The 15,842-nt window shown below is 35.0% G+C and overlaps 1 protein-coding gene across 1 annotated transcript in view; it reads left to right on the top strand.

Annotated features, from left to right (window-relative positions):
* Positions 1 to 15,842, top strand: part of LOC140443105 (papilin-like) — a 366,758-nt gene that overhangs the window by 220,859 nt on the left and 130,057 nt on the right. The window contains 1 exon segment of the mRNA XM_072534177.1: positions 7,703 to 7,763. Coding sequence (XP_072390278.1) covers positions 7,703 to 7,763 — 61 coding nt within the window.

Genomic DNA, 15,842 nt, shown 5'->3' with positions numbered 1-15,842 from the left:
CATTGGCACAAATTTTTTGACCAATTTTCTTGACTTTGATTTCTTGTTTTAATGTTTTAATTTCTGCACGTCGATTTTATTTTATTTTCTTCCCATTTCTGTAATACAATAATTCCGTATAAGGGAGAAATATTAACAAACCTGCTTGTTAAAAATTGTTTAGACTATATATATTATTAAACATTTCACATATACTATTAAACGTCTATTTTCCAAAGATCAATATTTCCACTTCGGGAAAGTGCCGGAAAATCCCTTCTGCGATGCTGTTTTCCTGATTTCCCGTGACCGTATAAACCTACCTACTGCGTTCCAATAAAGGATTTGGGTTATGTACTTTCACGTTATATTTCCAGGTAGGCGAAGGACAGAGGTAGCAGAAAGGATGATAACGAGGTGTATTATTGCAGACATTCAGAGATTTATGAATGTAAGGTTTCGAATTGAACGGAAATGTTAACTAATAGAGAAAAACCAATAAAAAGTATTACGAGACTTACACTAGATCGGTTAGAACTAATAATATAATCGAAAGCAAATGTGTTATGTTTTAAATAACCATCACAAAAGTTACATCAGTATTTTTATGGATTAGAACTAATTTTTGGAACACTTTCCATTTCAAACAAGATATCCATTTGAGAATATATTTGGCCTTCCAGGGCCCTCAGCATCATTGGTGTTGGTACTAGTGCGTTTTAAATCAGCAAACCATCGTTTAATGGTTGTAATCGATGAAATAGAGACCTGGTTACACTTCTAGAGCCATTGCTTAGTTTGGATGGTATTTTTCTTTTCCCATCAAATAACAGTGATAAATCAACACACGAAATTGATTTGAATTCATTGTTTATAAAAATTTCAGAAGTAGCGTCACTTCAAACACTGCAATTCGGTTAATAATAAATTTCTTCTTCTTCGTTTTTTTTTGGGTTTCGATTGTATAATCATTTACCCAGTACCATACCATCATTCCAATTCGGCTTTAGAGAAGGTCTCTCCACCAAAACGGCATTGACAGAAATCGTCACACGCCTTACACAAAGTCTAAACGACGGAAAAGTATCCTTAGGCATCTTCCTCGATGTTTAAAAAGCCTTCGACCAAGTCTGGCATGCTGGACTGGCCAAGAAACATCGGGCTGTCCCTCGCATTCGTTATCCATTCCTATGTCTCTCAATGTCTAATCACAGTGAAAGTGCGAGATCACTTCTCTGATTCTTTTACTCCTATAGCAGGAGTACTATAAGGTTCAGTGTTGACTCCCATATTATACACAAATTACAATAGTGACTTTCCCAATCCACTAACACAACCACTTTGATCTATGCAGATGATACAGCTCTCGTAACAAGATCCCGAGACGTAGATTCAGTACTTAAGTTTGCTCAAAATTACCTTAACCTGGTCGACAGGCGGTGTAGGAGATGGAGAGTAACATCTAACCCAAATAAAACACAAATGATTCTCTTTAGATACCCCAGTCTCAGCAAATACATCGCACCCATCATATCCGAAAGACACAACCTTAGACTTTGGGGTGATCGACTACACCTCCGCGACCGGATCGAGTACCTCGGGGTGGTGTTTACACAAACACTAAACTGGAGGACCGATCTGGACATAGCCTGTAACAAAGCTAGGAGCAGACTCGGTCTACTCAATGCTCTTTGCGGTAAATTCGGAAGAACACATCCACGATCACTCATACATACATATAAAACATTTATTAGGCCAGTCATCGAGTATAGATCCAACATCTATATGACGATGCGCGGCCATCTCGCACAAAAACTGCTGGCACAGGAGTTACACAATCAAAACCATCCGAGGCCAAAATTTCAGAGCCCAAAACTACCTGCTCATCCATCGGCAATGTATTCAGAAGAAAACCTAAACCTAAAATCCCTTTCCTACCCACAATACTACTGGCCCTTGCCAGTAACGAGCCCCCTGCTGAATACATTGACATACAGGAGGCAACTCCCATCTACTATCATCGCAATAACTATTAAATGCTCACCTCAAGCTTGCCTAGACGGGGGGATCGGTTTTCTGTGGTTTCCCGATCAAATTGCACAATGATACCTGTCTATTGTAGAGGATACAGCCACAGCTGCCCTCACGCGAAACGCGATTCAATACATTTATTATTTATCAAATTGTATACATATAAATTCACACATTCATAATATTTTTTAGCACAAAAACTTCTGAAAACCATCGTTAACCAACCGTTAATTTCCGTTAACCAACCCCCCTTTCGCCGCTGATTGTCCAGCACGCTACTCCGACCAAGTCCAAGAAACAAACCACCAGTAGAACCCACAAAGCCAGCGAAAGAAAACACACCACCCTACAAAAAACCATGCCCTGAAAAGGTGGACAACCTATAACAGGATACCAAAACATCAGACAAAGAATCCATCCCACAGAAAACGAACAAGACAATGAGTCGTAGGTAGTATTTTAGTTTTGATGCCATCTCCTGATAGAACACATCAATCAACGGAAAGAATTTTTAGGTGCAATACAGTTTAGGAGAGCAGAAGATTTAGATAGTATGGCCCCACTATAAGGCTTACATTAAGCACAAATCTAATTATTATAGAACAAAATTGAATGTGACTTGAATATAAATATGAACAAAAAACCAATATTATGTTTTCGCGTCACAGTGTTGCCATATTTTGTTTGTATAATGTATACGAATGTTAAAATATAAAGTTACTTTTACGAAATTATAATTTTGTGTTAGTTATACAAGTTTTGAACAGTAGTATAAAACAGCATTCATAAATATTTTTCTTTTACTTTAAATGCAGCGACATTATCAAATATTTGTGACAATTCAGCTTTTATAAATTAGCAGATATATTTGGCAATGGAGCCAAAAAACCGTAATTGAAAGCAATAGTAAGAAGTCCAATATTCCAAAGCTCCTCTCGCATCTTATTAATAGTTAATTGGTTGGATTAATAATTAAAGTGCAGCGGGAGTGTGTGACAACAATATCATTTTAAATCATTTTATTAGATATGCATTTAATTTTTTATCTTTAATTTAATCAAACTATTAATTTTTATATTATTTCAATGCATTTCTATTATATATGTATTTTTTTTTTAAATTCATCTTTATGTAATGTGAGAGTATGAAATAACTGACGATATGGCAACTCTGACATCATTTAGGTTTACATTCAATGTAAAATATATGTTTGGTTATATTCATTGCATTAAACTAATCATTGCCCGGACTTTGAATACGATTACGACACACCTTTGAAAAAATTTCTGGAACTATCGATTGTAATCACCTTACATCTTCTGTTGCTTTCATAAAGTCCTCGTAGACATACCGTCTCAGGACTTGCAACTTAATGTAGAGTCATATGTCGCCATGTTACCAATCCAACGGTAACTTTACCATCTTAATTTTATACAAGAAATAATGTAAACTAAATTTCAATTAGTAATTTTTAAAGGGTTTTTACCCCCATATTTAGTGGCTACATTCATGTATTAACCTGACACTGATGATGGAATATTTATTCCGAAAACGTTTTGTTTATTTAACATAGCCCGACTGGGTTTTTATATACCTTTTTATAAAGGATTTTATTAAAAATTTTTTAATATATGGTATACAGCCAACTACAGGAACTTAGCTTCCTTGTGGATTTTACATCTTCTCTTCTTCAATCTTAGCCCAATTGCCTTCATCTTTCTCTGTCCTGCGTCAACCTCATTCACCGTTTGCCCATCACTACTCCTACATGGTCTACCCATGCCTTTTGATACCTTCTTGTGCTTCATTTCGTCTCTTTTTACGCGGTTTGTTATAATCTTCATAAGCAATTTAAGGAGCTGTGATAACAGGACGGTACTATGTGACGGTACTTGTATGTGATTTTCAATGTTTGTTTGATTCCCTTATTCTTAAAGATTAAGATAGCTTCATAGTTTTAGCAGTTGTTCTTTCAATTATTATTTTATTTTATTTAATAAGATCTTCAGTATTTGTTCCATCCTTTTGTCACCAATTTTCAACTTTTCCTGTAATTTTATCCTCTACAGCGCATTTATTACTTTTTTTATTGGTTTAAGCCTATATTGCATGAACATTAAATATGGATACTAAAAATCATTTCTTGTTTTGACATAGCTTTAGTGATAAATTGAAAAATTCCTATAGACTAATTTTTGAGTGTCCTCCTTTTGGGAAATATGGAATGTGTACTGTGGACAATATTATACAATAAAACTATATTATAATGTATATTAAAAACTCAGCATGTGAAAACTTTATTCTGTATAAAAATTCTTAAAAGAATTAGAAGTTGTAGTGAAACAAAGAGATATTTTACATTTTTGGCATTGAACTTTGGGAGTTCCTTTACAATTACGATATTTTCATCTTCCTTTTGGTTTAAAATATATGGGCCAATATCCTTTGATCTATTCGAACTTCTTCGCAAGGAATGAGTGGTGTTGCATGACATTTCTTTTTCTTTTTTCGTATGCCGTGGACACATTGGAACTAGATGGACGTACTCTTTTGGAACAATTTACCTTAATTTTTAAACAAAGGCTTTGTGAAATTTCTGCTTTGAATTCAAGTAGAGGTAACTCTCCTATAACTTGAAATATGTCCTATATAAAAGCCATGCTTGAAAAATACCAAAAAAGTGAAAAAATTATTTGTGCATTTCTTGAAATTTTTTGGCGCAATATGTTGGTTTGATATATTGAAATGGGGAGTTTATGAGCTTATAAATAATTTCGATAGAAAGGATCTTTGTCTACACAATATGCAATATACACAATAAATTCATTAAAAGGTATAATATTAGTTTTCTAACTGAATTTAATTTCGGTATTGACTGAAAGCAACGCTATGGAATATTGGGTTAAGGCCATTTTTTTGTCTTTAAGTTCGCTGTTCTTTATGTGGGTATGTATAGGGATGTTCACTAATATTCAAATATAGTTAAATTCAATTAAATTCCATAGATTATAAAATATATAAAAATATAGTAAACAAGAAATTGTTTAAAAATATATATTTTTTAAGATAAATCAATTCTTAATTTTAATTTTGATGGAGGCTAGAAAAACGGCTCCTCGCAGCGAGGCTACGGTGTGTGACGTCAGCAGTCGTATCGACAACTTGTTGTGTATACGTATTTACGAAGTGTAACCAGTTCTTTAAGTATTTATACAGCGATAATGAAGCCAAATAAGTGGTGTTTGCTACAAAGAGAGGGAAAAACTAGAAAAAGCAGTTATTATGCAAGTTAGAAAAAAAAATAAATGCAAATATCTGTACCTCGGAAGGAATCAACACTATGTTCATTTTTAAAACTTTACAGGAGAGCAGTTTAAAACTTTTTTTCACCAAAAAGTATTATTGCTGCAGCTATTTATTGAGATATCGAAACAATATTTTAATAGAACATTCTGTTTATTGTTATTTACATAATACATTTGTTATAATTAAAAACAAATTTATTCCTGAATTTTTTAACTCTTTTAACATTCATGGTGTTGTATCCATCTAATAAAGTTATTGTACTGTAAGAATTAGTATGGAGTATTCAATAACAACTACAATCCTATTTGACTTTTACTGACAAAATTTATTTAACCATACAATTTACCTTTACAAATACAAATAATACATCTATGTATTTAACCAAAATGGCATTTTAGGTACAAACCACTCAGTCATCCTCAAGTAAGTCTCCTTCTGGATAGTCACTATTAGTATTACTAGTAGGTATGCTTTAAGTTTTGATAAAAATCATGGCAAAATGTAGGAACATTATGACAGTAATGCCAATAGATCGTTATACTTTTGTTGTGATATAAGTATTGGACTTTGTGATACCAGTTGCAAATCTTTTGGCAATGTAAGGTGTCGCCTTCGAAACCTAACAAGGTCAATCTCCTGGTTTTCGTCATGAAAATTACTTTTTAAAAAGAGAGTTCCAATGTTGTTTTATTTAACTTGCAGTTAAACACAGTTTGACAGAAAAACTTGTTGTTTGTTAATGTCTCTTTTCTATTAATCAAAGGCGGATTTTAAGATGTTTTGACATCATACAAAGACCTTAAATTTTTAAAATCTTCTAGTTCCATATTATGTACGGCATATTTCATTGAGGTTTGTCTGACTAACTGCTGCCAGTCCCAGGGCGTGTAAATAGAAATGTTAAGTTTTTTCTCTTTCGCTCTATCAGCGCATGGACAGTGTTCGCCTCCATGTGGGTATTACTCTTTAGTAGAATCTTCTGGATGATAATTTTTACTTTTTTAAACAAGTATTAATGCTAACATTTTTATTCTGGCCGTAACATTTGTAAGACCATAGTATGATTTCTTCTATGTTACTGTCAGGAATGACGGTATCTGCCCATTTTAGTAACGCAGATCTTATTTCATTTCCACTACGAATAGTTTATCAGTACTTTTGTCTATATCAGACTGATCTTCGTTATCAAAACTCAAAGCATCTCTAATAATATACTCTTCAATTAAAACATCATTGCTTGGTCTAGTATTTGATTCTGAAATTAAACAAGGCGTATAATATTGGTTGTAAAAGATTTAATAATATTGCTAGTCTAAGGTTGGTATCAAATCACTACATTACCCTTTTGAGGTTATGTTTTTTAATAATTTAAAAATAATGAGCAAAAAGGTAGCTTACCTGTAAATGCAGTAGAAGAATTCGCAGAACTTTTTAGTAGGTACTTCAAGAATCTTTCTGCTACGAGAATTATGGTTCATTGTTCTTATTACTAGTAACAAACCACTGTAAACACACCATAAATGCCAAAAGTATTATTATTAGATCACTAACAGTATACCTCTCATCATAGAGATATGCGCGGCGGTAATTCACATGCGTAGAGGGACAAAACATTAAGTCCACATGGTGTTTTATCCCTCTAAGTAAAAATGGCCTTTTTTGGTGTTCTTTTAAAGGTCACTTTCTTTATCAGCAAATGGTTTAGGACCTAGTGCTCTATTCCTTTAAATAAAGTTATAAAAGTTGATTATTAGTCTGTAAAAGTGTCAAAATTGAAAAAATGGACATAGTGTTGTATCCCTCCGAGGTACAGATATAAAAACCTGTGGTTTGACAATTTTAAGTGAATATGGTGTTAAATTGTTTGGAACTGTAATAAAAATCTTCTCATAATTGTTTTTAGATGTATTTAGACACCCAGGAACAAAACACCATTTATTTGGCTTCATTATAAGTGATTAAATACTTAAAGAACTGGTCACACTTCGTAAATACGTATACAAAACAAGTTGTCGATACGACTGCTGACGTTACACACCGTAGCCTCGCTGCGAGGAGCCGTTTTTCTAGCCTCCATCAGAATTGAAATTAAAAATTGATTTATCTTAAGAAATATATATTTTTAAACAATTTTATGTTTGCTATGTTTTTATATATGTTACAACCTATTGAATTTAACAATATTTAAAAATTAGTGAACATCCCTATTGTTCTACACCGAGTGTTCGAACATGTCCAAAAAGTTTAATAGTTTAAAACATGTCCAGCAAAACTTTTTATACAACTCTTACATAATCGTTCATATTCTTGACGCCTCTAGACATAATAATTTTTCTCTATTTCCTCAATGAATATATAATTATTAATTATTTCTTTGTTGTTTCAGATCGCCGCTAATTATAGCTGTTATATTTATTACCTTCTTCCACAATGTATTAAGCCGACATGTAAGTATAATTAGCTATTCCTTAATCTTTAACGCTTACGAATTTCCTTTTCTTCGAAAATGAACGTATGATTTTTTCTGTTTATGAATACGAAATTTATTAATTTTTGATAGCACCGTTGTCGTATTATACATTTAAAATGCAAATTGTCTCTCATTAACGGCAGCTACCGTGACTTCTTCAATGGTAATCGGGGGTCCTGTTTGGCATTCTATGACAATGGCAATCTGCTTTTCATCTGCAAATGTTACTTCCACATTCCACATTTCTTCCAAGTGTCTAGCCTCTGTTCCACACTTTGTAGTGGATTACCTTGGTTGTCTGCCAAACATCCAACTCTTCTAAACTTATATAAGCCTGCAGCTTCTTTAACTTTTTTGTGCATATTAAATGAATCGTGTTTCTGTTATAGCTGTATTTCCGCACATTGTTCTCTTAGCTGTGTATTCTTAGCCATTCTGATTGCTTTTTTGATCTCTTTGTATATTCTTTTGTATAATGTCTTGTCCTGATCTTTGACCTTTCGCCATTTCTTCCATCATATCTAGAATCTCATTTGTCATCCACGATTTTTTCTTAATTTTTGAGGAATTTTTCTTGTATGTCTTGTGAAACTATGCAATTTTTCAAGCTCCTGGTCTATTAAATCCATTTGAATAACGGTATTCAAATTGCTATGTATATAGGGGAGAGGGGGGCAAGTTGTTACATAATTGATTCTATTATTTATTTGGGCAATAGTAGATCTTTTATATGAAAACTAAAATCGGATTAAGGTAGTTGATACATTTACACAAATAATGTTAATTTTAATTTATTTAAAAAATCATATTTAACATTTTGTTATTATCAATTTAACTCAACTTGTAAATTGTAACAACATACCCCACTATGAGGCAAATTGTTACAGTCCATGGGGTAAGATGTTACAATAGAAAAAAAAATTCTAAAAACTTCCCACAACATTATTTAGTGGTCACAGAAAGAACCCTTGCTTAGCTATAAAAAATATTATAAACATAACACAAAATGAAATAAAATAAAAAATGAAAATCTGAACAAACCTGTTTACAAGAATGTTAAACTAGTCACTATCGGACGAGCAGTGAATACAAATATAAAAATCATCGTCTTTTCCACAAGCAATATGTGCCCACTTTTGACACACAATGCACCGGATCCATTCTTCGTTTTTGGACTTCGAAAATGGAGCTAAACATACCAGACACGTCGATTCCTCATCCTCTTCCGAGCTTTCAGAATCTGATTTTTTGAAGGTGTTTTTGGTAATGACGGTCCGTTTCTTACATTTTTTAACAGTAGTTTTTACCTTGTTTCTTGATTCACCTGATATGTTTCTTTTGGTTGCCCCCTCATTTTTTTTTCTTTGTCTTGCCTTTTCTTCCTCCTCCAAAGCTGATTTAATGGGAGTATCAGTCAAAACAGCGGAAGTTCTTTTCTTCCGACCCCCTTTGGATTTCCTTGACATTGCTTTTGGATAAGGCTTCAACTCCTGGGGCGTTATATGAGTAGGTGAATCGACAGGTTCATTTATCGCCAAGTTAAAATCTGTGCTTGTAGAAGGTTGCTGTTGGGAAGGAGTTCTATGTGTTTCGATGCCAATAGGTGCCGGATCTATGACTACTGTTGCGTTTATATTTTCTGTTATTGGCCTATTTGTTACCTCTGCAGGCAAGAATTCATCATCTTGAAAAATTTCTCTGTTGTATGGCCAAATTCCTGTCACACTAAATCCTTTTTGTATATTGAGAGGTGTAACAGCAAGAGGAAATGAATCTTTAAGAACGATAGGTATATCGTAAATGTTCATTAATTTACCGGGATTAGATCTTAACCATGCATCTGCAGCACTATTAAAATATCTTTTAAGTGGGCCAAATACCGTCCTATCAAGCGGCTGCAACTTGTGTGATGTATGTGGCGGGAAACTTAAAAGAACCACTCCATTTTCTTTGCAAAAATTCAACACCCGAATAGACAAATGAGACTCGTGATTATCTAATACCATCAAAAAGGGTTTCTCTTTGCTACATCGTACAAACTGGACGAAATGTTTCATAAACAACAAAAAGTTATCACATGTCATCCATCTAGAGGAATGAGACGCACCTACACAACCAGGAGGTCCATTGGCTACCATAACATCTTTGAATTTCTTTCTCGGAAATATTAAAAATGGAGGTACAAAATTTCCAGTTGCGTTGACAGCTAATGCCAAGGTAACAAGTTGACCTCTTTCTCCAGATGTGATAGCACCTACCTGCTTAGTTCCCCTTTTTGCAATGATTTTTGTAGGCCTTTGGACAGTTGTAAGTCCAGTTTCGTCCATATTGTACACTTCTTGGAGCTCAAATTTATATTTATCATAAACTTCGCCGAGATTGTTAAAAAACTGTGACACATTATGACGATTAAACGCGGTAGCTCGACCCATACTAGTAGCTTCAGGTGTCCGGACTGATAAAGTTCGATGCCACTTCAAAAATCCATATAGCCAGTCTCTGGAAGCTATTTCATTAACCTTCCAATTTTCCGGAACAGATATTTGGTTGGCTGTTGCATATTGAAATGCAAATTTTCGCAAATCAGAAGTTGTAAGACCGTAATAAATTTTAGCAGAATGCTCAGTATATTCGGCAAGTTCCTCTTCTTCAGCATTGTTAAATATTTTTCTGGCCGTAGCGTAGTCTTTTCATATAGCGGTGCAATGTCATAAAATTAACTCCATAGCGAGTAGCAGCATCCCTAATTGACAAGTGTTCTTGTAAAACCGATTGCGCCGCCCTTTCAAATTGTTCGGTTGGAATAATACCCCTTGTGGTTTTCTTGGTATACGTTCGCACCATGTTAAGCTATCTGAAAACAACCAAAACAATTTCATGATAGAAAAATTTAATAAAACCTAATCTGTGTTTCTAACATGCTTTGCGAAAATAAATGTAGGTAGGTATGCTATTCATTACAAACAAATTACTATCTACAAAATATGTCTGATCATAATATTGGATTTTTAGTGAAATCATAAATTATGGTAACCATATTGTAACCATTGTAGGTATTTCGATATATTCTTACATTAACGTGTTCGGGGCAAGTTGGCAACTGGCCCCACGTGTACGAAATGAGGTTAAGTCAACGTTTTTTGGTAAATATTGAGAATCAATTACTAACAATAGCATGCCAATACCGAGAAATATATACGCTTCAAAACTATATAATACATATATTTATACTACTTACCAATTTCTCACAAATAAAAACAAAAGCCACCTGACAACGGTATAGTTTTAGACCCGAAACCACATTCTAAGCAATAACCCTATAATGGATGTCTGACTTGAGTATCAATATCCGTTCACAGATGACGGGTCGGTTGATCCAACTTTCCATAAAATATCGGCAACTCATGATACTTTATGAGGGTTTTAAAATAATTGTGTAACAACTTGCCCGTGTAACAGCTTGCCCCCCTCTCCCCTACTGTTTTACACTATTTTCTGTAAGATGGTCTTTGAGTAGCCTGATGTCGGATTTTGGGTTGACACTGGAAAACATGGAAGTCTCCAAACAAAATAATAACAGGGATTGCTCCTGTTGAGACAAATAAAATTAGATGAGGAAGGATCCATTCACAGAACTCATTGTGCAAACCTAAGGCATTGCTAGCAACAATGCCATTGACGTCGCCCGTTACTTGGCAGGGAAACTTTAAATATTTGAATCTGGACACGAAAACGTAAAGTAAAGTCTTCTTCTTTAAGTTCCATCTTCTATCGAAAGCTGGAAATCATCATGGCTATGTGGACTCTTGTCTGCCGCTCTAAAGCAAATTACAGAAACTAATTACAATATATTCAATTAAAGGTAATTGCAGCTAAGTTTAACAAGGCAACCCTTCTGTAGTATATTCTATCATTTATCATTCATCATCATCATGGTTCTTGGCTGACTGTACAACTTTTTTCCAATTTGTTCGGTCTTTCATCAACCTAGGGTCAAATGGAATGTTCATTTTCCGGAGATCTGCTTGGATGTTATCTCTCCATCGCATTCTGGGACGTCCGAGTGGTCTTTTGCCTGTGGGAATCTCCTCCCATACCAGTTTTACAAGTCTCTCGTTATACAGTCTGTGCACGTGGCCTGCCCATCTTAGTCGCTGTGATTTAATTTCTTGCACAATATCGGCGTCATTGTAGAGTGCTTTTAATTCGTTATTGGTTCTGATCTTATACTGGTTTGTGGTAATGTCATGGTGAGGTCCGAATATTTTTCCAAGTATTTTTCGTTCAAAGCATCTGAGCTTTTCTTCGTTTGCTTTGGTCATGGTCCACGTTTCGCATCCGTATGTTATTACAGGTGTAGAACACCGGGGGATTTTATCTTCTCCTCCTGACGTGTTGCTCACTGCCTGTTGGGGCAGTACCTTCGATCTGGTTCTAATTATATCTATTAATTAATTAAAATGTGTTACCTTACATTTGGCGATCACACTTCCCGTATTACACTTTAAAAAACATCTTACTACTTGAGAAACTTTATTTTGCGTTAATTGAACATTGTGTGTTGAAAAAAATGAGCGAATTAATTTTAATTAATCAAATGTGACAGTGACACAATGACTGATGTTTTTTTTCTAATAAAATTGAGAAGAGAATACGTGATAATCTCGCAATTATGTGCAAAGAGTATATGCAACATCTATCGTGCATTCTCGGGTACAACTCGACTTAAAACTAAAAGTAGTATTTTTTAAAAAAGGGTGTTCGTCATTTGGATCATAATTTTAGGTTGCGCTACGCAACATAGTCCCCCTCTTGATGTGAACGCATCAAAAAAAAAATATTTATGTACAATTTGAAGAAAGGTATAACTAATCTAAAAAAAAACTATTAAAATTCTTGAAGGTGAGTCATAGGAAGAGGACACAGTTTAGCAATAGAGCGAACGTATAACCCTTCAGGAGTTCTGACCTTAACAACTCTTACCTTGTTGTCCTTTCCCGGATATGTCTCAACTACCCGTGCTATAGGCCATTTGAGAGGAGGCGAGTTTTCGTCCTTAAGCAAGACGAGATCATCAGGTTTTATGCCTACCTGAGGAGTGAACCATTTAGGTCTATTTTGAAGCCTATTAAGATAATCGCGAGTCCAAACCTTTCACATATGCTGCTGAATTCTTGTGCATTTATTCCACAAAGACAATTTATTTTCTTGAATATCAGAGAGATCTAATTCAGGATAAGACATTAAGTTAGATCCAATAAGGAAGTGTCCGGGAGTAAGAAAGGAAAAATCGGACGGGTCGTCTGAGAGCGCACAGATAGGGCGTGAATTGAGCACTGCTTCAATCTGCGAAAGTACAGTGGATAGTTCTTCGAAAGTAAAATTGGAGTTACCCATTATTCTTACGAGATGATATTTGAAGCTCTTTATGGCAGCTTCCCAAATACCACCGTGGTGTGGTGAGCGTGGAGGGATAAACTTCCATTGAATTTGACATGAAGTAGCGAAAGAGCGAATAGATTCAGAGGTATCACCTTTGAGAAGCAACTCATAGATTTTTCGCACCTAGAAAGTTGGTGCCATTATCGCTGAAAATGATACTCGGATTACCCCTTCGGGCGATAAATCTTTTCAGAGTCAATAAGAACGCTTCAGTAGAAAGACTGGAAATTAATTCCACATGCACGGCGCGAGTAGCTAAACATACAAACACTGCCATATAGGCCTTAGTAAGGGGAGCTCTCTTGAGTTTAGAGGTCTTGATTGGAAATGGACCACCAAAATCAACTCCAACGTTTATAAATGGACGTGCAATTTGAACTCTTTCCCTCGGGAGATTAGCCATGATTTGGGAAGCGACTTGTGCGTTAAAACGGTAACAAGTGAGACAATTTTGTATTATACGTTTGATTTGTCGAAGACCATCAAGAGGCCAGAATTTCAATCTAACATTGGACAGTGTATTTTGAGGGCCAGAATGTAGAAGTCTTCGATGTTCTCGGGTAAGTAATAAATTGACAATATGTGATTTTGAGGGCAACAGTAGAGGGAATTTCTGATCATAAGAAACATCTGAAAAGAGAAGACGACCGCCTACTCGTATCATTTGAGACGAATCTAGAAAGGGATTCAATTTACGAATAGACTTATCGTTAAGCAGACGATTATCCATTAAAAATTGGATTTCCGAACTGAAGAAATGAGACTGGGTCAATTTGATAATCATTAACTCAGAACTAGAGAGTTCATTTGGAGTGAGAGGACCTGTACGTCTATGAGACTTAGCTCTTACATTGTGAATAAAACGAATGCAGTATGCAAAAGCTCTCTGAAGTCGAGTGAAACATGAAAATTTGCAGAGGGCATCATACACTTGTGAATCTGGTTTTCTGATCAGATGAGTAACCCTTTTGAGTTCAGGCAGTTCATCAACATTAATACTCGAAGGACCATTATATACAAAGAGGTTGAAATCAAAGTGTGGATCTGACAAAAATTGAGGACCATTAAACCAAAGATCACAATCAAGCAACTGCAAGGGTGTAGCACCACGAGATAATATATCCGCAGGGTTGTCTTTCGATCGTACATGTCTCCATGTATGGTTGGAGGTGAGTTCTTGAATTTGAGTTACTCTATTGGCTACAAAGGTAGACCAACGAGAAGGGTGTGAATTAATCCATGCGAGGACGACTTCGGAATCTGTCCATAAATTGACAGAATTTATCTGAGATTGGGATGGAATCAAGACAGAAAGAAAAAGAATCTTCGTAACAAGATTAGAGAGTAATAATACTCCTAGAAGTTCTAATCGAGGAAGAGTCACAACTTTTACAGGACTAACACGACTCTTTGAGGAGATTAGATTGCAAGAGATAAAGCCATTTTCATGTGATGTTATTAAATAAACGCAAGCACCATACGCGCTAAGACTTGCATCCGAAAACCCATGTATTTGAGTACTTGTTACATTGCTAGAATTTTGCAGCAACCTAGGAATCTTGAGATTGGAGAGGTGAGGAAGTGTTTGTAAAAATAGATTCCATTGTGTAAGCAAATTTGGACTGAGGTGGTCATCCCAATTCGACCTTTCTAACCAAATCTTTCTCATAATTAATTTAGCAGATACCACTACAGGGTTAATCAATCCGATAGGGTCATAAATGGAAGCAATTAAAGAAAGAACTTCTCTTTTTGTATAGGTATCCTTAACGGTAACCTTTGGCACAAGAACTGAAAAATGATCGGAGTGAGAATTCCAACATAGGCCGAGAATTTTGTTCGTGTTATTTTCAGGATTGATTACATAACTAGCTTCATTAGAGATATGAGAAATACCTGCCAGAAATTCAGGTGAGTTTGCACACCATTTATGAAGCGAGAAACAAGCGAGGTTCAAACATTCGGTTAATTGACGATGAATTTCGAAGAGTGTTTCAAAATCGTTACAGCCATACAGCACATCATCGATATAACAGCAATTTAAAAGAGCATCACTAGCCAAGGGAAATTTGTCGGAATGTTTTTGAGCTAATTCCTTAAGACATCTAGTGCTGAGAAAACCGGAGTTATTTAATCCATAAGTGACAGTTTCAAGTTGAAGACATTTCAAATCCTCTTGAGGTGAATCACGCCATAAGATGTTCAACAGAAATACCTGTTCGGGATTTACTCGAATTTGTCTGTACATATGACGTAGATCTGCTACAATACAGTATTTAAATAATCTAAAATTTATCAAAATATCGAATAATTCGCGTTGTACCGTATAACCAGGAAGCATTATGTCATTAAGACTTAGATTTGAGGTAGTTTTCATACTGCCATCAAAGACAACACGCAACTTATTTGTTACGCTATCCTTTAAAACGCAATGGTGAGGAATAAAGTATTTTAAATCAGAGTGAATATTTCGAGTGGAGAGAGGCACATATCTGCAATGTCCAAGTGCAATATATTCATGAATAAATTGTTTATACTGTGCGTATAATTGATCTGACTTGATCAGTTTCTGTTCGAGGTTTAGGAATCGCTTCTTTGCGAGGAAAAACGATTC

This window comes from Diabrotica undecimpunctata, chromosome 6 (genome assembly GCF_040954645.1).
Source record: "Diabrotica undecimpunctata isolate CICGRU chromosome 6, icDiaUnde3, whole genome shotgun sequence".
Lineage (NCBI taxonomy): Eukaryota > Metazoa > Arthropoda > Insecta > Coleoptera > Chrysomelidae > Diabrotica > Diabrotica undecimpunctata.
The sequence above is the reverse complement of the archived record's forward strand: the minus strand, read 5'-3'. Positions and strand labels throughout refer to the sequence as shown.